The sequence below is a fragment of the Liolophura sinensis genome, chromosome 1, assembly GCF_032854445.1.
Source record: "Liolophura sinensis isolate JHLJ2023 chromosome 1, CUHK_Ljap_v2, whole genome shotgun sequence".
NCBI lineage: Eukaryota > Metazoa > Mollusca > Polyplacophora > Chitonida > Chitonidae > Liolophura > Liolophura sinensis.
In genome coordinates, this window is record NC_088295.1 from 1,529,575 (window position 1) to 1,540,818 (window position 11,244).

Consider the following 11,244-nt stretch of genomic DNA (forward strand, 5'->3'; position numbering starts at 1 on the left):
ACCAATTAGGTATTGTATGAGGAGATTCCTCTTATCTACGTAGACCAGTAAAGGGAATGGATAGAACGGCTTTATTAAAGGCATCGTATACATGCCTATAGAAATTCACTGAATGTAGCCTCCCTTGTATTTATCACTGTTTTCTTTCAAACAAACACTAGAAGATCTAGGGACATGCTGCCTATTATACCTGCAATAAATACCATTGAAGGAGCTACAGTGCTCTCTCAGAAGGCAGGGTAGACGGCATGACCCCAACATTAAAGGTCATACGCAGGCCTACTTACTAGCAAGGTCCAGACAGTGAAATGACCAGCAAATTAGAATTTATTAAGAGTTTAAATTTGACTGATAGCTACAACAAATCGCTAAGAGGTCTCAGTCACGTGCACGTTTGTGAGTGGCATGGATACAGTACATTTGTGTGTCACAAGGATACAGTAAATCTGTGTGTAACACGGATACAGTGCATGTGTGTGTAACAAGGATACAGTGCATGTGTGTTTAACACGGATACAGTACATCTCTGTGTAAGACGGATACAGTACATCTCTATGTAACACTGATACAGTACATCTCAGTGTAACACGGATACAGTACATCTCTGTGTAACACGGATACAGTACATCTCTGTGTAACACGGATACAGTACATCTCTGTGTAACACGGATACAGTACATCTCTGTGTAACACGCACACAGTACATTTCTGTGTAACACGGATACAGTACATATGTGTAACACGGATACAGTAATCTGTGTGTAACATGGACACTTCATGTTTTTCCTTATACAATATATATTTAAGTCGGTAGTGTGGGAAGGAATTTAAAAGATGGGGAGGTTGGGCAAATATCAGAGTCCAGGGGCCGCCTTGGCCCGAAAGCTATATCCAGTTGTAAATTGCTGCAGACGAGATTTCAGTCATTTTGATGTACCGAGAGAAGGGGTCTGGAGAGTAGGTATATAGAGCCGTAAAATTGACCTAATTCTTGAAAATGAATGTTTTCAAAGTTTACTCATGTGCGAGGGTCATGGCGCTCTGCGGCTTTAGATCACCACAGCCTTCCATCCATTCTTCGGTAACCATTCGAGTAGGTAAGTGAGTGCTTGGGGTTTAACGTCGTACTTAACAATTGTTTAGTCATATGACGACGAAGGAATCCTTAGACTGCATGTGTCTCCTTGATGCGGGACGGATTTCTACCTCTCATTTATCTAGTGCTGCTTCACTGAAACGGCTGACCGAAGGCAAGTAAGCAGACCCACCCGAGCCATTATACTGATACGGGTCAACCAGTCATTGCACTATCGCCTTCACGCTGAACGCCAAGCGAGGAAGTTGCAACTTCCTCTTTTAAGTAACCATCCAAAGTTGAAGCACTGAGACATGGGGTATGAAAGGTACAGGGCCGTTTAAAATGTTTACAAGACTTAAAGTAGGCGGCAGTTCAAAAGTCTATCCCGACATATCAGGCGAGAGTCCAGGGGGCACCTAGTTCCCGGAAGCTCCTCGACCTTGTAGATTGACGTATTGACGAGTTTTCAGACATTAAGTTGGTGTTAATTGGTGTCCCTTGATGTGAGGTCTGAAAGAGCACTTAGCCTAAGACTAACGAAAGTATTAAAACATTAGAAAGCCTGTCCGCCTAGTTTAATCGTGGTTCAAGGGTTAACACTGGAGCTCCGAGTTTAAGAGTTGAGGCACCGACTTTTATAGACTAGGCACAGATGAGCGTCTTCGTAAAAGCTTCGTCAAAGAGCCTCATCTGATCGACAGAAGATAAAGAATTTAACAATTCTTAACATAATTTGGAATAATTTCTTACTTCACGTTATTTGTGAAAACCAAATCTAGCTCTAAATTGTATCGTCGACAACAGTGTGTATTTACTGTGGCGCAGGAATATCTGGGCCACTCCACTAAAAGTTGAGGTGCCCTGTTTGGGCATCGCAATTAAAGCAAAGTAATTAACAAGAAAAAATAAGAAATTATATTTCCGAAGTTATTCCGTAAGCCTAAATGGTTTTTCACGTTTTCCCCTAAAATTAAAGTCTTCTAATGTCCTGTTTCACGGTAAGCCTACAGCAGTTATCTCCCTTGTAAATGTTATTTATGAAAATAACCTAAGGACTTATAAATGATACTTGTGTTTACATGTATCAGCTACAAGATATAGGCCTACTTGTATCCCCATTACTAAACATGCAGAGATTGTAGGACGTGGTGTATATATTAGACACACGTGTCATTTTCTAAGAACATCGTTTAGTGATTGCCGAAAGTGAAGCAAACAATTTTACAATTTTACAATAAAGTAATTATATATATAAGTGAAATAATCTGGTTTGGAAATTGTCTCCAGATTCACTGTTCACGTCGAAATTAGATTTAACCCTTGTTGTACATGAAGGCCTCCCATGCAGGCCTATATACACAAGGCACGTGCAGGCTACGTGTGTACGTAATAGATCTACGCGTGTAACGCTATGAATATAATAAATATACCGTTATAAAAATAACAGTAAAAAAATATGTTGATATCTTTCCAGGGGATAAAAGTCAAGACGTCAGTTACCCCCAAGCTAGTTGCAGAGGGGGGTAACTCTTAATTGGTTAAGCTAGCTGCAGTGGGGTGAGAGACAAAAACAGCCCCAAATGAGTCGGACCTTAGAGTCGACGCCAATCATGTGATCTTTGCTATTAACTAGCCTGTTATGAGACTCGGCCAGCCAAAAGGGTCCATGGTCGCCAATCGCGTCAAGAAGGCTAGACCCTGGAAATATCTCTCTTCCTCATTTTGTGTAATTTCCATGGGCTATTTTTATTTATGCCAACCTTAGAACAGGCAGCCCTCTGGATGTCTCCGATATATTATCTCGGAGACATCCAGAGGGAAATATAGGAGGTTTTCGATAAAAATATTGGGGGAAATATAGGAATTATTTCCGAAAAATACAGGATAATAAACAACTGTAGGAAACTGCAGACATAATTTTGTCTCCAGTGGATGCTGTATGATCTGACTGTTCTTTAATGTCATACTCAAGAATTTGTCAACTAACATTGGTCGGTCCTATGGACACTGTACATATTTACATGTATGCAAATCTTGGGATCAATACATGAAAAATCAGAATATAGTTGAAATCACGAATACTTTAAGCATAAAGTCCTTAATTTTGTACTAGCCAGCACCCTAGACATCATCAGTGAAACATTTTCTGGATGCTATTGTGGTTTGCTCCACCACCGCCCCGTTCCGCCACATACATATATGATAGTACAAATGCTTTTTCTCGCGCACCTGCCATTTACAGACTTTCACTTGCACGCCTTGACCTCTTGAGTATGATAACGAGGCTGGCTTCCGTTTGCCTTAGTGACAGATTATTTGTTCGAAAGAAAGCAGAAGTTTTGACGAAGTTGATGTTGTTAGTTTCCCATCATCACGGCTCCAAACATGGCCTCGGAAGACAAGAAAACTGACTCAGAAAAGAGGATACATACATATCCACTAATTCGGGTAAATTGGCGAAAAATATACAAAGGAAAACCGAAGATTTAGTATGATCGGGCGGGCGGGAGTCAGATGTAGTGATTACGCCACCATAAAATAATAATGTCGTGCACTGGGTTAGCCACAAGACGGTTGTGGAGTCACAGTAACATACCCGGTACAGAAAACAACACGCTCCGATGTGTGTTCCCAATACTGCTATTGATTTAGGACAATTTTGTATAATGCATGCACGGTGTACATTCATGTCGATACCTTGCGAAGAAATAAGGCAATGTCGCAGCTTGGTTCACGTTCATATCTGTAACTCCTACTGAACTACTTGCTGGTACTGTTAAGATGGTTATATTTATGTATGCTATATATGCCTGAGTGCTGAATTTAATTTAAGATAGAATTATATTTTGGATCAGTATATGTATCAAATTTATGTTCCAGTCTGTTCGTAAGCCTTATAATATAACATGTTTGAACAATCACGAGGGTGCATGTAGTTTTACATACCAGTACTGATATATTATATACATCTACAAACATGATACTATATATATATATATATATATATATATATATATGCCCCAGGTGGGCTGGTTATTGTAGTAACATTTTAGTTATTTTAGTTCATTCTACTTTTCACTTTCTGAGGATTGTGTCACTTGAGATTAGGGCTACAGAGAATTGTATTATCTCCAGATTTATTTTTTCATCCTTGTACTTACTTCCAGCACTCTGATATGACCGATGACATGAGGACAGAGACGATGGAGCTATGTGTGACAGCCTGTGAAAAGTTTTCTACAAATAATGAGGTAGCATTAACTATGGTACAACTTTATAAGGTGTATATACAAATAATGAGGTAGCATAACTACAGGTACAACTTTATAATGTGTATTTTCAAGTAATGAGATAGCCTGACTACGGTACAGCTTTATAATAATCTCTCCATTGGATTTGATTACAGGATAAACTTCATAATAGTCTCTCCAAACTTCATAATAGTCTCTCCATTGGACATGATTACAGGATAAACTTTATAATAGTCTCTCCATTTGACGTGATTACAGGATAAACTTCATAATAGTCTCTCCAAACTTTATAATAGTCTCTCCATTTGACGTGATTACAGGATAAACTTCATAGTAGTCTCTCCATTGGACGTGATTACAGGATAAACTTTATAATAGTCTCTCCATTGGACGTGATTACAGGATAAACTTCATAGTAGTCTCTCCATTTGACGTGATTACAGGATAAACTTCATAGTAGTCTCTCCATTGGACGTGATTACAGGATAAACTTCATAATAGTCTCTCCATTGGACGTGATTACAGGATAAACTTCATAATAGTCTCTCCAAACTTTATAATAGTCTCTCCATTTGACGTGATTACAGGATAAACTTTATAATAGTCTCTCCATTGGACGTGATTACAGGATAAACTTTATAATAGTCTCTCCATTTGACGTGATTACAGGATAAACTTCATAGTAGTCTCTCCATTGGACGTGATTACAGGATAAACTTCATAATAGTCTCTCCATTGGACGTGATTACAGGATAAACTTCATAATAGTCTCTCCAAACTTTATAATACTCTCTCCATTTGACGTGATTACAGGATAAACTTCATAGTAGTCTCTCCATTGGACGTGATTACAGGATAAACTTTATAATACTCTCTCCATTTGACGTGATTACAGGATAAACTTTATAATAGTCTCTCCATTTGACGTGATTACAGGATAAACTTCATAATAGTCTCTCCAAACTTCATAGTAGTCTCTCCATTGGACGTGATTACAGGATAAACTTTATAATAGTCTCTCCAAACTTTATAATAGTCTCTCCATTGGACGTGATTACAGGATAAACTTCATAGTAGTCTCTCTATTGGACGTGATTACAGGATAAACTTCATAATAGTCTCTCCAAACTTCATAGTAGTCTCTCCATTGGACGTGATTACAGGATAAACTTTATAATAGTCTCTCCATTGGACGTGTTTACAGGATAAACTTCATAATAGTCTCTCCATTTGACGTGATTACAGGATAAACTTCATAATAGTCTCTCCAAACTTTATAATAGTCTCTCCATTGGACGTGATTACAGGATAAACTTTATAATAGTCTCTCCATTTGACGTGATTACAGGATAAACTTCATAATAGTCTCTCCAAACTTTATAATAGTCTCTCCATTTGACGTGATTACAGGATAAACTTCATAATAGTCTCTCCAAACTTTATAATAGTCTCTCCATTGGACGTGATTACAGGATAAACTTCACAATGTGTATAGACATTTAGTGAGTGTGTATAGTTTTACTCACAATATACCAAAATTAGGATTATTAACAGTATTAAATGAGTGGGTTTTTGTTCAAGCATTAAATATATCTTGATAAAATTACTTGAGTTTCCCCACATTTTATTCATGTACACAAGGGCACAAAATGACAGGTGCTAAGAATGTCTAGATGAGAAGTCGAGCGACTTCAGTTATTGTGTACAGATGGCTGAGCCAATCAAATCCTCTTGCCCCATGTTTTGTTAATGTGGACCATTTTTGTGCCTCCATCCCTCAGTCTATATCGGTAGACAATCCCTACTTTATGTCAGTGTTAATATCAAGATGGCTTCTACTCACTAACATGGCTTCTTTCCTTCTGTTGAAGTTTGCATCAAAGATGATAAAGGAGACAATGGACAAGAAGTTTGGAGCCTCGTGGCATGTTGTTGTTGGAGAAGGCTATGGCTTTGAAGTCACCCATGAACTGAAGAACATGTTGTACATGTTCTTTGGAGGAAACCTGGCCATTGTTGTGTGGAAATGTTGCTGATGTGACCTGGTGCTGTGCCACTACAGATGAGCCTGAGAGGTTAAGTTTGTACCAGTGATCTTGTGAATTCCAGGGAGTTATTCCAGAGAAGAATTGACCACAATGATGGATGAAGGATGTTAGGGGCACTGGTCTCTCACGCAGAGCGTGCCCATGTACATGTAGGCTACGCACAGTAGAAGTTCTAGTACATGTTTGTAGTGGAGGATAAAACTGCACGACAGTAGCCTGATGCTCCAAGGGGCTCTTTTGGGCCAGGACACAACGACGAGGCACGTTAGAAAGAGCACCGGCCACTATGGTTGTGATCAATGTACGTTATAGGCTGATTGAACCCTGCGTTACCTGGAAATGACGTTTTATCAGTCACTTCGTCCTGTGCTTGGAGGATACTTGAACTAGTAGCGCCAGGTGGCTACCTCAACTCCTCTGTTTATATTGGGCTGGCGGAGCATCATAGCTTCATAGCCTAGGAACCAGTCGTAACCCATACACAATGACTGCAGTCCAAAAGTGGTGTCAACTTTGGCTCTTACCTCTCAGCTTGCCTGTGCACCCAACATCCCAGGCTTTTCAGGTTTAACGCACATGCTCCATCTAAGAACGATAACTTTTTCCAGATCCATAATGGTGGATGACCGTGACATGAATTTGGGTCTCGTGTCCTTACCAAGTGGAATATGTGTCAGATGTTGCGTGTGCAGGCGAGCGGATAGGTAAGAGCCAAGGTTGACACCACTTTTGGACTGCAGCCATTGTTTAGAAAGGACTAATCGGACATGGCGTGAATCAGTGTATGCGTTACCATTGGTTCCCCCTGTGGCTACGATACTCTGCCAGCCCAATATAGAGAAAGGAGCTGAAGTAGCCACCTGGGGCTACTGGACTAGATGTCATATGGCAAGCTTGCTACAGATTGTTTGCTTTTGTAAAGCAGTGGCACTTGGGACTGTGTAGACTTTTATTTATAGAATCTGTATATTTTTATACACTCCCCTACACTTGTTTACTATGCACTATTTTAACTTTTTATGGCAGTTGTTGAGGTACATACATTTATAACACGTTCAGATTTATAACTTAAGATATATTGATGAATTTTGATACTCATTTACATGTTACCTTTATCAAATTCATGCCAAAATCTTGGCATTGTTGCCGTTACTATGCATTTAAAGCCTTGTTGTTTCACACTATGCTTATGTTTAAGTTTAAGAGATACAATGAGATATGATCAGCCAGTAATGAGGAGTTTGCAATGCCCAAAGGTATAATGTCACTTCCTGGCATTCATACATGATTTGATGGTTTGTGGACAATCAAACAACTGTGTATGATAATAACAGAAGTGTAAGCACACAAAATGGGTGAAAAATCAGAAAAGGCATGGATAAGTCAGTGAGGATTTACTTGTAACCTTAAATATTGCATGTCAGGAAGGTTAACTTTACACTGACATCTTACAAGTAGTTCTACTGTGTAAATTGCAAACAGGTCTACTTGTATGCTGTACTGAATACCTCTCCTGCAACTCAGCACCAATCCATGTCAAAGTGGATGTTGATATAGCAAACGGTAGTGTCGTATTGACAAAACTGGTGTACCTCACCCAATACAGGGGTTGCTGCACCAATGGAAATAAAACAAGTACACGTCCACTGTGCAAAGACATTCAGTCTGTGAGCACAAAAGGGACAGGATGGCTTGTGGTTATTTGTTTCTGATGCTGATTACAAAAGAAGCCTTCAGTAGGAAGTGTTGACCTATTAATGTGATATCAGGTAAATACATCTACTGAACTAAAGTCAATAATTATTACATGGAGTATCAAATTGTTCATGAAACTCTTAGAGATTCTAAGGCCAGTTGTTATCCGCTAGCCTGTGAGAAGTGTTTAGTCGTTTATATACCACAAACCACAGCAAAACACTGTTGTAAAGCCGAAGGTGATGTATCAGCCAAAATTTGGAAACCTGATCTGTCCTGAAATTGCCACTCTGTACATGCTATACAGTTCATGCAGTTCACACTTGCTGAACACAGACTAGGGTATACTAGATCAGTCTGCTAGGGTAAAATGACAGTTGTAGCTTCAGGACATGTTTTGGTGCATGCATAACTGGTTGTATTTATCATTTATGGTGCATAAATATATGTGTATGTCATCAGACTTGGTTATGTGCTATTTATACGCATTCTAACATGAAGCAATAACCCTGTACAATAAGCACAAGTCAGAATACAGAACCCCCTCCCTGGCTCAGCAAAACCTGGACACTGTCTTGCTAGGGATTCAAATCCACTTCTTAGTTCAGCTGCAAACTTAATTACAGTGTAACTGGATGATATTGTCAGGTACCTGGTGAATAACAGTTAGGCTACACTCAGATCCCACATCCTTACACCTCCTGGAGGTCAAGTGGTGGAAAGAGGATCTTCAGTGTGATGTAAATCGTAACATAAATAGACTTACATGCAGATTGTAATACATCATACCTTATGAATCAGCATATTTTGTCTCGGCCATTTATTCTTTTTTAAAATACAATTTAGTATTACATAAATCAATATAAAGTCATGCAGATAAGATTTTTCACCAATATATATTTGTAACAATATTTATTTGATTGATGCTTTACACTACACTCAAGGCAGCATTATGGTAAGAGGAAAGCAACATATAACAATAATATAACTATAGTTAATAAAGAAATATTAAGAGCACAATGCTCAATATGTGGGCGAACATTAAAGTTAAAAGCCATTCTTGGCCAAAACTGATACAAAAAGATTTGTGTAACGACCATGGACAATAACTATGGCTATCCAAATCAACAGAATAGAGTACAGGATAGAGAAGCAGAAAAAGTAATCTGGAGACACCTGGAGCCTGCGATCAAAGCTAACTAGCTAAACCCATGTCAACTAGATTGGCATACACCACTGATAAACCGGCTGACATCCTTTATCTGGCTAAACCCATGTCAATTATGTCAGCACACATCACTGATAGACCATCTGACATCCTTTATCTGGCTAAACCCATGTCAATTATGTCAGCACACATCACTGATACACCATCTGACATCCTTTATCTGGCTAAACCCATGTCAACTATGTCAGCACACATCACTGATACACCATCTGACATCCTTTATCTGGCTAAACCTATGTCAACTATGTCAGCACACATCACTGATACACCATCTGACATCCTTTATCTGGCTAAACCTATGTCAACTATGATACACCATCTGACATCCTTTATCTGGCTAAACCCATGTCAATTATGACAGCACACATCACTGATACACCATCTGACATCCTTTATCTGGCTAAACCCATGTCAACTATGTCAGCACACATCACTGATACACCATCTGACATCCTTTATCTGGCTAAACCTATGTCAACTATGTCAGCACACATCACTGATACACCATCTGACATCCTTTATCTGGCTAAACCTATGTCAACTATGTCAGCACACATCACTGATACACCATCTGACATCCTTTATCTGGCTAAACCCATGTCAACTATGACAGCACACATCACTGATACACCATCTGACATCCTTTATCTGGCTAAACCCATGTCAATTATGTCGGCACACATCACTGATACACCATCTGACATCCTTTATCTGGCTAAACCCATGTCAACTATGTCAGCACACATCACTGATTCACCAGTTGACATCCTTCATCTGGCTAAACCTATGTAAACTAGGTCAGGACACATCACTGATACACCAGGTGACATTCTTCATCTGGCTAAACCCATGTCAACTATGACAGCACACATCACTAATAGACCAGGTGACATCATTTATCTGGCTAAACCCATGTCAACTATGACAGCACACATCACTGATACACCAGGTGACATCCTTTATCTGGCTAAAACCATGTCAACTATGACAGCACACATCACTGATACACCAGGTGACATCCTTTATCTGGCTAAACCCATGTCAATTATGTCAGCACACATCACTGATACACCATCTGACATCCTTTATCTGGCTAAACCCATGTCAACTATGACAGCACACATCACTAATAGACCAGGTGACATCATTTATCTGGCTAAACCCATGTCAACTATGTCAGCACACATCACCGATACACCAGGTGACATCCTTTATCTGGCTAAACCCATGTCAATTATGTCAGCACACATCACTTATACACCAGGTGACATCCTTTATCTGGCTAAACCCATGTCAACTATGTCAGCACACATCACTGATACACCATCTGACATCCTTTATCTGGCTAAACCCATGTCAACTATGTCAGCACACATCACTGATACACCATCTGACATTCTTTATCTGGCTAAACTTATGTCAACTATGTCAGCACACATCACTGATAGACCATCTGACATCTTTTATCTGGCTAAACCCATGTCAACTATGACAGCACACATCACTGATACACCATCTGACATCCTTTATCTGGCTAAACCCATGTCAACTATGACAGCACACATTACTGATACACCATCTGACATCCTTTATCTGGCTAAACCCATGTCAACTATGACAGCACACATCACTGATACACCATCTGACATCTTTTATCTGGCTAAACCCATGTCAACTATGACAGCACACATCACTGATACACCATCTGACATCATTTATCTGGCTAAACCCATGTCAACTATGTCAGCACACATCACTGATTCACCAGTTGACATCCTTCATCTGGCTAAACCCATGTCAACTATGACAGCACACATCACTCATAGACCAGGTGACATCATTTATCTGGCTAAACCCATGTCAACTATGACAGCACACATCACTGATACACCAGGTGACATCCTTTATCTGGCTAAAACCATGTCAACTATGACAGCACACATC

General features: G+C 39.5%; 1 protein-coding gene across 1 annotated transcript; it reads left to right on the top strand.

Moving 5' to 3' along the window:
• Positions 1-3,386: 3,386 nt before the first annotated feature.
• On the top strand, positions 3,387-9,537 carry LOC135478288 (dynein axonemal light chain 4-like). Its single transcript, XM_064758565.1, has 3 exons — positions 3,387-3,526; positions 4,246-4,329; positions 6,201-9,537. Exons 1-3 carry the CDS (start codon positions 3,464-3,466, stop codon positions 6,363-6,365), a joined length of 312 nt encoding a protein of 103 aa, XP_064614635.1. The 5' UTR covers positions 3,387-3,463; the 3' UTR covers positions 6,366-9,537.
• Positions 9,538-11,244: the final 1,707 nt, after the last annotated feature.